Source organism: Panthera leo, chromosome D2 (assembly GCF_018350215.1).
Source record: "Panthera leo isolate Ple1 chromosome D2, P.leo_Ple1_pat1.1, whole genome shotgun sequence".
NCBI lineage: Eukaryota > Metazoa > Chordata > Mammalia > Carnivora > Felidae > Panthera > Panthera leo.
The window spans coordinates 29,359,141-29,374,172 of NC_056689.1; the positions used below are offsets into that span (position 1 = coordinate 29,359,141).

The following is a 15,032-nucleotide window of genomic DNA, read 5'->3' on the forward strand; positions in this document are numbered from 1 at the left end:
GGTTATTACTAAGCAATTACAACATTATTCATAACTATACTTATGGAAGATTCCTAGGAAGGATCCAAATAATGTTTTTCTTTTCTTTCCTTTTTAATCTCATTTTAGCTGCGTTGGGTGTTCAACAGCCATCACTCCTTGGAGCATCTCCTACCATTTACACACAGCAAACTGCATTAGCAGCAGCGGGCCTTACGACACAAACCCCAGCAAACTATCAGTTAACTCAGACTGCGGCGCTGCAGCAACAAGCTGCAGCTGCAGCAGCTGCATTGCAACAGGTGAATCTCTTTATTTTTTTTAAGTTTATTTATTTATTTTGACAGCGAGAGAGCGTGAGTAGTGGGGGGGGGAGGGTTAGAGAGGAGGAGAGAGAAAGAGAATCCCAAGAAGGCTCCACGCTGTCAGCACAGAGCCCAACTTGGGGCTGTTGTAAAATCACAATCTAAGCCAAAACCAAGAATTGGATGCTCAACCAGCTCAGCCACCCAGGCACTCCTTGGTTGGCTTTTATTTATTTATTTTTTAAGTGTTTTTATTTATTTTTGAGACAGAGAGAGACAGAGCATGAGCAAGGGAGGGGCAGAGAGAGAGGGAGACACAGAATCCGAAGCAGGCTTCAGGCTCTGAGCTGTCAGCACAGAGCCTGACGCGGGGCTTGAACTCACAGACTGTGAGATCATGACCTGAGCCAAAGTTAGATGCTCAACCAACTGAGCCACCCAGGCACCCCCTTTGTTGGCTTTTAATATGTGACATAGAAAACTATTAATTCTGTGTAGCCACAGTAGGTACTTTCATTTTTTAAAGACTTAATAATTGTGGGGTTTTATTATGCCTTATTTTTCAGGTGATTAAAATTACTATATATGCTAAGATACATGGAGCAGTGCATTTGCATGGTCAAAATTCTTAAAACGGATAGTCCTTATATCTTTTGCTTATTTTTCAAGTTTAGCTGTTCAAGAAAATTTCTATTTAGTATAATTTTGTTTATGTATTTGTATATATGTATATCACTTTTTGAGAATGAATAAAACTAACATCCATATTTTTCTTTGAAAAAAAATTTTTTTCCAGCAATATTCACAACCTCAGCAGGCCTTGTATAGTGTGCAACAGCAGGTTAGTTTATATTTTCCATATTAAAAACTGATTTTTAAAAAGCCATTTGTCCCAGATTCAATTTATACAGATTTTATTTCCTTTCAGCTACATTAATGTGTGATTTGAATTCTTTTGGGGTGGGGAAATGAGGTAGGTTAAAAGGAATGTCTCCCAGGGAGAGGAAGGTAGGAGAGGTGTCCTGTGGAAATTGAAATCTTCAGCTAGCAGCCATTTTTGTCACATGTTTCTAAGAAAGCATGCAGAGGATAATCTGGAAAGAATCTGTTACTGAGTCAGTGGCCCAGTACTTCTGTCTGGAGCACCTAGCCCTACTGTGCTGTATTAGACCACATGTGAAAATGAAAAGGTCCTTTTTCTCATTTGAAACCTAAGCTGTAGATAGACCACTGGCTTTGAGCCTTTTTTATTTTTATTGATTTTATTATTTTATTTTTTTAATGTAAGCTCTATACCCAGTGTGGGCCTTGAGTCACGATTCTGAGGTCAAGAGTCGCACACTCTACCAACTGAGCCAGCCAGGCGCCCTGTGAGCCTTTATTTTTTTTAAAGCAACAGAATCCTCTCTATTTTCACCTAATGAAATCGTGTATTGAAACCCAATATGTAAAATATAAAATATTAAAATAAAGCTGTTGAAAGTGCGTAGAAGCCTCCCGTTGTATTTTCCCATTCCTACTCTCATAGCACATTTTGACAATTTGAAAACTCCCGATGTAGGGAAAAAGCAAGTTTTTTTTAGCCCTTTTTCCCTAGTCTTGTTCTATAATTATGTTCTATGGAGTCTTATATCTGTGATGATAGGAAAAGCTAAGAAAAAATGAACCCAAGGAGAGGCATGTCAAGGAGAAAAGAGTTTGCCCTGCTGAAATCTAGATAGGTTCTAGCCTAAGCAGCCACTCAAGGCTTTTTAAGAGTAGAGGTGGTCTTCTTTCTTCTCAGTGTTGATAGCTTCAGGAAAGTATAGCAGTCAGGAGGGGAAAAGGGGATATGAGAGAAGGACCAAAAACTTAGATCCAAAAACACTAGATAAACGTGAGGCTTCTTATCCATAAGGTCTTGTCCCTAGTGGATCCATGACCCAATTTCATTCTTGGCTAAGTCCTTTGGGGCTTCAGAAGCATTGCACTTTCACTGAAGGTTATACTATCCCCCTAATATTGATGTAAACTTGTAAAAATTTGGCAAGAGATTGATGTCAGAGTTGGCTACCTGCTTTTCAAAAATATCCTTAGACTTATTTTATTACTGTTATGAAGTTTATCATTAAAGATTATGTGTTAGGTTGAACCATATGAAAATGAAAGGCTCAAATGCTATTGCCTTAAAAAATGCCATTGTTTATTCTTGACTTAGAGAAAAAATAATTTGGTAGATTTAACCTCTAATACATGGTAATCCCAGGTAAGCCGGGTGCTTTGTTGGTTTTTTTTTTTTTTTTTTTTTTTTTTTTTTTTTTGGGACAGAGAGAGACAGAGCATGAACGGGGGAGGGGCAGAGAGAGAGGGAGACACAGAATCGGAAACAGGCTCCAGGCTCCGAGCCATCAGCCCAGAGCCTGACGCGGGGCTCGAACTCACAGACCGCGAGATCGTGACCTGGCTGAAGTCGGACGCTTAACCGACTGCGCCACCCAGGCGCCCCAAGCCGGGTGCTTTGAATAGGACCCCACATAGATTCTTTTATCCTAGCTTAAGTCAACTTTCTATTCCATAATTTAAATTTTTTTCTTTTTACACCAATTCCTTGTATTTTCTGGTAATGAGTGTTATCCTTTACTATTGCCAGAAAAACGATGTCAGAGTGTATGGTCCCTTATGGTCCCCATGCATGTGGCAAATCTGAGAAGGCTTCTCATTTTAGGGGGATATATATGAATTAGATAGCCTGTGATTTTTTTTTTTTTTTTTTTTTTTGAGAGAGAGAGATGGATGAAGCGTGAGTGGGGGAGTGGCAGACGGAGAGGGAGACACAGAATCCAAAGCAGTCTCCAGGCTCTGATCTGTCAGCATAGAGCCCGATGTGGGCCTGAATCCAAGAACCGTGAGATCATGACATGAGCCGAAGTTGGACTCTCAACTGACTGAGCTACCCAGGCACCCCTAATTTTATTTTCTTTTATTAGGCTGAGCTTTTCTTTTTGAGTGTAGTTGACACACATTTGTTACATTAATTTCAGGTATACAACTTAATGATGTGACAAATTTATACATTATGCTACGTTCACCGCAAATGTGGCTACCATGTGTCTTGTTACATTGCTATTATAACAACACTGACTGTGTTCCTTATGCTATGCTTTTTTTTAAAAAAAAATTTTTTTATAGCCAGCAACTTTTTTTAACGTTACATTTACTATTCTCAAGGCACATCTGATGATACATTTTATAACACAGTAGGTGTCAAAGTATGTTCCACATAGGATTTCTTCAGGATCCCTCCTCTTTCTGAATTCCAAATGGAGGAACTGAAGTCTGATGTAAAGACTGACGACCCATATTCTATCTTTGGCAAGCTTGTACAGCACTATTGTAAAATGTAAGAGAACTATAAACTAGGAACTTCTTCAGTTTTTTGAACCTTCATTCAGATTTTTAAAATTTTTTTTAATGTTTATTTATTTTTGAGAGAGAGACAGAGCGTGAGCAGGGGAGGAGCAGAGAGAGAGGGAGACACAGAATCCGAAGCAGGCTCCAGGCTCTGAGCTGTCAGCATAGAGCCCGATGCGGGGCTCGAACTCATGAACCGTGAGATCATGACTTGAGCCAAAGTCGGACGCCTACCAACTGAGCCATCCAGGCACCCCTTAATGTTTATTTTTATGAATGTTTATTTTTAGAGAGAGGGAATGTGCATGTTTGCTTGCTCTCAAGTGTGGGAGAGAATCCCAAGCAGGCTCTGCCCTGTCAGCACAGAGCCACACGTGGAACTCACTCTCACAGACTGTGAGATTGTGACCTAAGCTGAAATCAAGAGTTGAACTCTTAACCGACTGAGCCATCCAAGCTCCCCCTTATGCTGTGCCTTTTCATTCCTGTGACCTAATCATTCCGTAACTAGAAGTTTGAATCTCCCTCTTCCCTTCACTCATTTTGCCCAAACCTCCTCCTTTCCGGCAGCCATCAGTTCTCTGTGTTTATAGCTCTGATTCTCCTTTTTTGTTCATTCATTTTTTTCTAATCCACTTACGAGTGAAATCATGTATTTGTCTTTCTCAGTCTGACATATTTCACTTAGCATAATAGTCTCTAAGTCCATCTGTATTGTCTGATATGGCACAAGCTCATCCTTTTTTGTGGCTATGTAATATTCCTCTGTGTGTGTGAGTGTGTGTGTGCATGTGTGTGTGTGTGTGTGTGTGTGGTTGCTTCCATATATTGGCTTGTAAATAATGCTGTGGTAAACCTAGAGGTACGTATATCTTTTCACATTAGTGTTTTTGTTTTCTTTGGGTAAATATCCAATAGTGGAATTATTGGATTATATGGTATTTCTATTTTTGATTTTATGAGGAACCTCCATGCTGTTTTCCACAGTAGCTGTATCAATTCACATTCCACCAGCAGTACATGACCGTTCCTCCACATTCTTGCCAACACTTAATTTCATGTGTTTTTGAATTTGCCATTCCGACAGGTGTGAAGTGATAGCTCGTTGTAGCTTTGATTTGCATTTCCTTGATGATGCATGATGTTGAACATCTTTTCATGTGTCATTTCATCTATCTGTATGTCTTTGGAAAAAATGTCTGGATCCTCTGCCGATTTTTTAATAAGATTGTTTTTTGGTGTGAGTTACTGTGTGAGTCATTCATACGTATGGGGAATTTATCCTTTATCAGATGTATCATGTAGATAGTCAATGATATATTTCTTAAGTAATTTCTACACCCAAACATGTGGCTAAGGCTCAGGACCCTGAGATCAAGAGTCACACGCACTACTAACTGAGTCAGCCAGATGCAAATGGATAGCCGATGATATTTTTGATACAGGTAGCATACTGATGATATTTAATCATTTCTGTAGCACAGTGATTAACGTGGTAGAACTAGAAATTTTCCTGTCTAGGGTCTCATGGGGTTTTTTGGTGGGTGTTACTCTTATGAAATAAGATAAAAGATCAATTTCTTTATTGAACGAATTAGTTGGTTTTCGTTTTTTTTTAAGATTAAAAAAAATGTTTATTTGAGAGAGAGGAGAGCAAGTGAGTGGGGGAAGTGTAATGAGAGAGAATCCCAAGCAGGCTCCACATGGCCAGCACAGAGCCTGATGCAAGGCTTGATCTCATGAACCATGAGATCTTGACCTCCGCGGAGATCAGCAATTGGACACTCAACTGACTGAGCCACTGAGACACCCCTTTCGTTAAGGAGTTTGTTTGTTTGTTTGTTTGTTTGTTTGTTTATTTTTGAGAGAGAGCAGGGGAGGGGCAGAGAGAGGGAGACAGAGGATCTTGCTGTCAGTGCAGAGCCCAGTGTAGGGCTCTAAACCACTACTGCGAGATCATGACCAGAGCCAAAGTCAGAAGCTCAGTGGCCACCCAGGCACCCCTAAAGATTTTATGTTTAAGTAGTCTCTACACCCAGTGTGGGCTCATGCTTAAAACCCCGAGATGAAGAGTTGCATGCTGTGCTCATGGAGGCAGCCAGGTTGTTGCACTGAATGAGTTAGTTATATATCAGATCTACGCTTAGAAATAGTTGTAGGAAAAAAAAGAAATAGTTGTAGGAAACCTTACACCTAATGACTTCTGGTATTTTTTACCATATTTCTTAATTAGAAATGAAGTACCGACTTAATAGGAATTTTTCCTTATATAAAGCATCTGTGAAACAATTTCAATTGATCTTTCTTGTTTTTTTTCTATTTTCAGTTACAGCAACCTCAACAAACCCTTTTAACACAGGTTAGTTTGCCATTATTTTAATTTCTTTTGGATATCTGAATGAAGAATAGACCACAATTTTATTTGTATTCTAGTGTTTCAGAGTTTGAAGATGAATATTGGTTGGATTCACATAATAGTTTAGCAATATGTTAAATACAGCTGGAAAGCATATGGTTTTGTTTTCTCTTTTATGGTTTTTGGTCACAGATCCAGCTGTGATCTGGTTTGGATAAATATGAGGTCTTATTTAAACTTAATTCTGGGGCATTCATTTTCGAATGTCCCCTCTATAAAGAGAGCTTTCCTACTGTTCTTCCTTTCTGATCTTTTACTCTAATAAACTTTTGCCTGCTGTTCAAAAAAAACCAAAAAACTGATTTTGGCATTTACATTTCCTTTGTAACTAATAATTTTAGGAAGTTTTTATGCATCTTTTTTGGCTCGACCTTAATAGGTGAAGGTATCGTTTACATTATCAGCTTAATTTTTCAGCAGCATTAAAATGTTTTGAACTTTTAATGCTCCTTTAGGTTTGTGGACCACTTACAGTCCCTGTTGCATATTTTTTTCATTTTAGAAATTATTTAAAAGTGTAACAAACCATCCCTGGTTTATAAGCTGTACATGAATCAGAAGCTGTGGGCTGGATGTGGCCCAAGGGCCATGGTTCACTGAGAGTGAAATACTATGCAACTGGCAAAAACAAAATAGAACCTCTAATAATAACTGGTGACCATTTCCTCATGGTTAAGGAATTGGGTATTGAAGGAACAGGAGAAGGAGAAGAGTAATTGGGTATTGAAGGAACAGGAGAAGGAGAAGGTTTACTCTATAACCTTTCATACTTTTTTAGTCTTGAATCTGTTATTTTTGTAAAAAATGCACTTGAGTTAAGAAGTCAACCTCACTTTCTGTTATTATAGAATCAAAATCAACTAACAATGATCTTGTATTTTTAATCTCCAATAGTAGAATTTCCAAACTAATTAGAAAAGCTATAAAAATTTGTCTTTTCTTAGAGTAGCATTTCCCATTGTGTACCCATAAATCATTAGTGTCTTAGGATGTTAATTATTTCCGTGGGAAAATAATTTTATGGTCACAATTTGAGAAATGTTGAGTTCCTTCACTATGTGTAGGACTTTGCTTTTTTTTTTTTTTTTTAATGGTAGAAATTAAGAGACTCATCTTATGGCAGGTATAAAACAAATACAATGGTTTGTCTTGAAGAATTAGATGAATGTTTCTTTTTAATGATTTTATTCCTATTTATATACAGAAGTTTTAATCAGTAATATGTTATTCATGCTTGATTGTGCCACGAAAGAACAATGAAAGTGTTAACTTTTTTTCTTTTTGTTCCAGTTTTATTTAAGGATAAGTGACATATGATATTGTATTAGATGAAGGTGTGCAATGTAATTTGACTTATGTATATTGTGAAATGATTATCATAAGTTTAGTTAATATGCATCACCTCACAGTTACAAATATTTTTTTCTGATGAGAACTTCTAAGAGCTGTCTCAGCAACTTTTAAATATACAATACAATGTTATATTCACTATACTGTATATTACATCCTTATATTTATCTTATAACTAGAAGTTTGTGTTTTTTGACCATTTTCACCCATTCCCCTTCCCTCCACACCTCTGTTAATCACCAGTCTTTTCTCTGTTTCTGTTAATTTTTTGTGTTTTTTAAGATTTTACACATAAGTGAGATATGTATTTGTCTTTCACTTGTATAGGACTTTACCTGAGTATCACATTATTGCTTTTGAATTTGTGAGAGGGGACTAAAATACACAGGTTTTTGTTTGTTTGTTTTTTAATTTACATCCAAGTTAGCATATAGTGCAACAATGATTTCAGGGGTAGATTCCTTAATGCCCCTTCCCCATTTAGCCCATCCCCCCTCCCACAACCCCTCCAGTAACCCTGTTTGTTCTCCATATTTAAGAGTCTTTTATGTTTTGTCCCCTTCCCTGTTTTTGCTTCCCTTCCCTTGTGTTCATCTGTTCTGTGTCTTAAAGTCCTCATATGAGTGAAGTCATATGATATTTGTCTTTCTCTAATTTCACTTAGCATAATACCCTCTAGTTCCATCCACATAGTTGCAAGTGGTTGTTTTTTTTTTTTTTTAAGTGATCTCTACACCCAGTATTGTGTTTGAACCTATAACCCGGAGACCAAGAGTCACACACTCCACCAGCTGAGCCAGCCAGGCACCCCTAAAATATGCAGTATTTTTAAAACTTGTTTCACTATGGTATCTTCTTTTCTTGGAATGATCTGTGAAAACATTCATTTGAGAGAATTTAATGTTGAAGTAGATTTTTTTTAATATTTATCTTCAAGGTGTACATGTGTATTTCCTAACTTCAACTAAGTTATTTTTAGCATTTTTAGTTTTGAGTAGTCATTTTTAATTTCTAGAGTATTTCAAATCATTAGCTTAATTTGATGTTGATTTTGTTTTATAGCCAGCTGTTGCACTGCCTACAAGCCTTAGCCTGTCTACTCCTCAGCCTGCAGCACAGATAACTGTATCATATCCAACACCTAGGTCCAGTCAGCAACAAACCCAGCCTCAAAAACAGCGTGTTTTTACAGGTGTAGTTACAAAACTACATGATACGTTCGGATTTGTGGATGAAGATGTATTCTTTCAGCTTAGGTAAACTTAGGTTTTGACAAATGCCTTCTTGTATTTATTTATTTATTTATAAGTTTATTTTGAGAGAGTGCATATGTGCCTGTGCACACAAGTGAGTGGGAGAGGGGCAGAGAGTGGTGAGCGAGAGAGTATCCCAAGCAGGCTCTTGTACCATCAGGGCAGAGCCCCTTGCAGAACTTGAACTCATATTTTGTGAGATTATGGCCTGAAGCGAAATCGAGAGTTGGATGCTTAGCCTACTGAACCACCCAGGCGCCCCAGCCTTCTTGTATTTAGCATGAAGTATATTGATAAGGCTTAATTATGGCAGAGGATTGTGGTTTAGTTCTAAGTTTTTGTTTTAGTCATTCAGCTTTTATTATATTTGTATCTGGCCTTTTTTGATGGAGAATATGAATGAAGCTATCTTCTGGTTACTGAACAAAGTAGTTAATGGTGAATTCTTTATACATGTTTTATAGGAGTGAGTTTATTTTCCAACTCTTCATGGGCAGACTTAAAATAGGATTAGAGATTTAATTAGTCCTATACCTTTTAAAATTAATCTTCTATTTGACATATCTAATACAGTATATACTAAAAAAGCATTTTCAACTGAAAAATTAGTGAATCAAATTCAATGATTGATTAGTGACTAACCTATTCAAAATAATATTTTTTAGTGTGATGGTGGTTGCATGAAATAAGATTTTCCGTGGATATCTCAAATATATTCTGAATGAATTGCCTTAGAGGTACTTTTTTGGGAAATGTAATTGCTGTATGACATTAAAAAAAATGGGTCTCCTATTTTCCACCTCATTTCTCTTATCTCTCCACAGCCCAAAGGAAATCTTACTCTTGGGCTATAAAAGGTAGAATGTACTGTAGAAGGAAGGACACAATATTGGGAGAAAATGGAGAAAATGAGGTGGAAAGTTATTTCTTCCATTTCAAACCCTGTGTTTTTACAGGGAGGGTGAAACATGATCAGTACTCAAATCAGTGTAGGAGTAGCAAACAAAAAGTAGACTTTTTAAGAGCTTTTTAGACTTCCATTTCAGATAGTTTAGTTAAAATACTACAAATGTAAATAATTTTTGGACGAATCTTTTAATTGCATTTATATTTAACAATTTTTTTCCAGTGCTGTCAAAGGGAAAACCCCCCAAGTGGGTGACAGAGTATTGGTTGAAGCTACATATAATCCCAATATGCCTTTTAAATGGAATGCACAAAGAATTCAGACGCTACCAAACCAGGTATATAAAATACTGAGTTAAGTATTACAGAAACTTGGTGATTCAGTCTTCTAATAATTGAAGTTTTTTTTCTTCATTTAAAAAATTTTTATTTTATTTTTTTATTTTTGTTAAGAATCAATCCCAAACTCAACCTTTACTGAAGACTCCTCCTGCTGTACTTCAGCCAATTGCACCACAGACGACATTTGGTGTTCAGGCTCAGCCTCAGCCCCAGTCCCTGCTGCAGGCACAGATTTCAGCAGCTTCTATTACACCATTATTGCAGACTCAGCCACAGCCTTTATTACAGCAGCCACAGCAGAAAGGTATTACATGCAGTGTATCTTTTCTGTTTCAGACTAATATATAACTTTTACAGCTTTTTAGTTGTTAAAATAATGAGAATATGCTTTTAATTCTAAAAAAGGCAGGGATTTCCAGAATACTCGAAAGGAAGTGTAAGTATCTTATGTAGACCGCTTCTATTTTATACCTCTTTGGAAGTATTTTTATTTTGTTGCTTTTATAGGAAGACCTGCTCTTTGTGAACTTCACATAAATATTAGAGTTATTAATCCCTTGTCCCTTCATTGGTATTTTATCTGTAATGGAAGAAAATGTCATATAAACATAACATTATATATATATATATATATATATATAGTCTAGTGGTAGTACTTTGTTGAACTCTAGTGCATGAAATGAGCCGTGTTTTACATTTTTCCTTTGCAAATTAATTATGTGAAGCTCTGGACAGTTTTTTACTGAACCAGTGTTAACAAAGATAGCCTTGGCTTAACAGAAGCCTACTTAATTGGTATTTTCTTTAAGTGTAATTGTGGCAATTTCTCTTTTATTATAAATTATGACACACTTAGAATTATTAAAGAGATTATAATGTAATGAGTTCTTAAATGAATACCTGCGCAATCACTACTTGGGTAAAAAAGTTAAAATTGTTAGTTTACTCTTTTTTAATAGTTTTACTGTCTAAACTATGGATGTCTGCATAATACAGTTTAGCTTTGTTTTTGAATTTTACATAGTGTGTGATTCTATTTATGTAATCTGTTGTGTAAGACTTTATTCAATATTAAGTTGTGACAGTTTCTTATACTTTTTTTCCATGTGGCTAACTCTTCATTTTCATCATTAGAAAATATTATATGTTTGAATATTGTATAGTTTATCTGTTCTTTGGTAAATGTTTGGATTGTTTCTAGTTTTTGGTTTTGGAAAATTCTGTTATAAATGTCCTCACATATGTGTCTCAGGGGAATGTGCCTAGGTTTCTCTTCATATATGTGTCCAGGGCATATACCTTCAGGTGGCATTGCGGGGTCTGAGGGTTTGTGTGACTTAAACTTACTAGGTAATGTGAGACCATTTCCAAGCTCTTGGTTCTTCCAGACATTTGATTAGTAGTCCTGTGAATTCTCTTTTTTTTTTAATTTTTATTTAATTTTAAAAATAATTTTTAAAGTTTCATTACTTATTTTTTAAAATTTTATTTATTTTTAAGTTATCTCAACACCTGATGTGGACCTTGAACTCTTGACCCTGAGGTCAAGAATCAGGATGCTCTTCCATCTGAGCCAGTCAGGCACCCCAGTCATGTGATTTCTAATATTTTTTTTTTCCTTTTCATGTTTTTCCTAAGAGGTTTTGTTTTCTATTTGTGAGCTGGGACTTGAATACCACTTTTCCCTTGTCATTGTCTCAAGAAGAGAGAATGGCCTCTGTGGGAGGGATGAAAGCAGCTAAGTCCCATGAATTTGGTGGATGACTTAGAGAAGCAATGAGTAGGGTAGAAAAAATAGAAGAGAGAAAAATAGGGGCACCTGGCTGGCTCAGTTGGAGGAGCTTGCAACTCTTGATCTTAGTGTTGTGATTTCGAGGCCCATGTTGGGTATAGAGATTACTTAAAATCTTAAAAGAAGAGTGAAAAGTGGTGTGGTAGGATGAGGATTTCAGAGGAGTTGATGTGTTGGCAGAAGGGTAGGGAATTGTCCATTGGGAACTAGGATTCCTTATTATAAGAAACATAAGTTAGCTAATTTTTCCTCCAGTTTTTACCATGAAAATTTTCAAGCATTCAGAAATGTCAAAAGAACAGTATAGTGATCACTTACATACTTACAACCTTGTAAAAATTTTTAACATTTTACTTTGTGTTTTACATGTGTATATACAAATAGTTTTTGCTTAATCATTTAAAGTAATTAGCAGACAGTGACATTTCATCCCTATGTACTTAAGCATGCCCTTCCTCAAAGAGACCATTTTTCTAATAACTACAATCTGTTATATCTAAGAAAAAGCATTTAAATATTCTCAATATATTCATATCCCCCTATTTGTCTCCTAGATGTTTTTCAAGGTTATTTTTATTTCCTAAACAAAAGTGAAAAACAAAAAGCCAGTCAGCTTTTATCCATTGTATTTGGTTATGTTACTTTAGTTTTTTATTCTAAAATAGTTTCCCACTTTCTCTTTCTTCCTTTATGACATTGACTTTTTGAAGAGAGTAGGCTTGTTGACTTACAGATTCTTTTGGAATGTTGTATTCTGTATTTGCTGGGATTCCTTGCAATATTTTTACCTTGTTCCGCTATCTGTCATATAAACTATGAACTAGAATTAAATCTGAAGGCTTTGGCAAGAACACATCATACATGATGTTTTGTAATTCATATTGCATCATAGTAGGAGGCACATGTCAGATTCTTGTATTAATTGATGCTAAATTTGATTACTTGGTCCGAGTGGTGGCCATAGATCTCTGGGTAATCTTTGGCTGATACTTTAGCACCTTGTGAATATCTTACTGTACAGCACTCTGGTTTACTGTCTGTGGATCAAGAATTTCAAACTACAGCCCTTGGATTTGGTCCATGGGCTGGTTTTATATGGTCTCTGAGCTTTTGCATTTTTAAACTGTTGTAAAAAGTATATACAAATAAATGATCTCTACAGTTTTTTGGCCACAAAGCTTAAGATGTTAGCTTACTTTTTCTATTTGTAAAAGATAACTAGGTGATGCTTTTATATAAGTTAAAATATTTTTTCTGTGTCTTTTAAAGCTGGTTTATTGCAGCCTCCTGTCCGTATAGTTTCACAGCCACAACCAGCACGGAGATTAGATCCACCATCCAGATTTTCAGGAAGGAATGACAGAGGGGATCAAGTGCCTAACAGAAAAGATGATAGAAGGTATGTTTTTAAAAGTATAAGTTTGATGGTGATGGTTGCACAGTGTGAATACACTTAATGCCACTGAAGTGTACATTTAAAGGTGGTTAAATGCTAAGTTTGTGTTACACGTTTTATAATAGTTTTTAAAAGTTATTAAAGTATGTTGAAATCTTGCTTGTAGTAAGTATTGATTTTATTGAAGAACTCTTCAATAATGCCAGAAATAATAGTAATTTTAGAAAATTCTGTTTCAAGTCGTGAAAGGGAGAGAGAAAGACGTAGATCCAGAGAAAGATCTCCTCAGAGAAAACGTTCCCGGGAGAGATCTCCTCGAAGAGAGAGAGAACGATCACCTCGAAGAGTTCGACGTGTTGTTCCACGTTACACAGTTCAGTTTTCAAAATTTTCTTTAGATTGGTAAGTTCTTTGCCCCTCAATTGTTTCATTGAATTACCAGTTTCTGATTTTGTATAATTTAGTAGAGTGTGTTATATACAGAGATATTTTTCTTACTCCATTGTGTTTGATAAAGTAATACAGCAGTGTACCAGTTATTTCAAGTTAGCTGTGACAACGTGGCATAATAGCATAATGGACCTAAATATACACTCATAGACATATAACATACACATGTGTGTGTAGCCATAAATAGATTTTTCAGCCTTTGGAATCAGAGGTGGTGAGTGGGTGAGTTACCAAGAATTTCTGAGTTTTGGGGCGCCTGGGTGACTCAGTCGGTTAAGCGTCCGACTTTGGCTCAGGTCATGATCTCACGGTCCGTGGGTTTGAGCCCCATGTCGGGCGGGCTCTGTGCTGACAGCTCAGAGCCTGGAGCCTGTTTCGAATTCTGTGTCTCCCTCTCTGTCTGACCCTCCCCCGTTCATGCTCTCTCTGTCTCAAAAATAAATAAAAGTTAAAAAAAAAAATTCTGTTTCACCTGCAAAATGGAAATTCTGTTAACTAGCAGAATTACTAAGGTTAAATTGAGTTCTTGTATCTAAAGCACTTGATCAGTCTGTGGCAGTTGTAGATACTCTGCATTTAATGGATGGTGGGATGTGGTGGCTACGAAGTTGCAATTCATAAAAAGATTGGCAAAATGACTAATTTAGCCTACGGGAAAGGAAGAATTATCCAAAGGCCCTGAGACTGGCAGTTGTGTATAGGATAAATTAACAAATGGGGAAAACAAATTGACAGTAAAGTAAGAAAAATGAATCATTGAAAGCAGTGTTTATAGCTGTTGAACATAGGCACAGATAACTGTATGTACTTCAGTATCCTGAGAAAGTATTAACTGCATTTTATCAAAGAATAATATTCATAATTCTAGTCTATCAAAAGTTTAAATTTCTATATATTCAGTTCTAGATTGAGTAAAAACAGTGTAATTTACTTACGCAACTCAGTGCCAAAAAAAAAAAAAATCTTGCTTAGTAACTTTGCTTAATTGTTGTATAGTTGATGTTCATTTAGCCTTGTGGTCAAATGAGCAACTACTCTAATTTGTACTACTTACTACTCCTATTTACTTGTATATTTTAAAATGTCTAGACTGCATACATCTGAGAAATTCACTGTAACCGACTTCTCCAGTCTCAAAGATATTAAATAGAGGAGCTCTGCTTTTAAACTCCTCTGTTCCAGTTTATAATGCTCCTTTTTGGGGAGAGTTAATGGATAGGATATAAAATCAACAGCTATCTCCTTCCGAGTTAGACACCGACAGTGTCATTTCACCACTTTGAAATAAATTCCCAGAACATCAAATCAATCTATGACAAATAAAAATGATTTTAAAATTTGCACACCTTTTCTCATCTATAGTTGTGTAAATCAATATTGTTTTGTAGTAATGCAGTTATAAGAGACTGTATGCCAAGAAATGGCTCGTTTGTACTTAATCTTTTATTTTAGA

General features: G+C 36.2%; 1 protein-coding gene across 4 annotated transcripts in view; it reads left to right on the forward strand.

The window, feature by feature from the left end:
* CCAR1 (cell division cycle and apoptosis regulator 1) overlaps positions 1-15,032 on the forward strand; it is a 64,011-nt gene that overhangs the window by 15,749 nt on the left and 33,230 nt on the right. For 3 of the 4 annotated variants that reach the window (XM_042907842.1, XM_042907841.1, XM_042907843.1), the window contains exons 3-10: positions 109-281; positions 1,081-1,125; positions 6,001-6,033; positions 8,503-8,696; positions 9,823-9,937; positions 10,053-10,245; positions 13,003-13,132; positions 13,370-13,531. In XM_042907842.1, coding sequence (XP_042763776.1) covers positions 109-281; positions 1,081-1,125; positions 6,001-6,033; positions 8,503-8,696; positions 9,823-9,937; positions 10,053-10,245; positions 13,003-13,132; positions 13,370-13,531 — 1,045 coding nt within the window. The remainder of the gene's footprint in view (positions 1-108; positions 282-1,080; positions 1,126-6,000; positions 6,034-8,502; positions 8,697-9,822; positions 9,938-10,052; positions 10,246-13,002; positions 13,133-13,369; positions 13,532-15,032) is intronic. The other variant, XM_042907844.1, reaches the window with a different exon arrangement.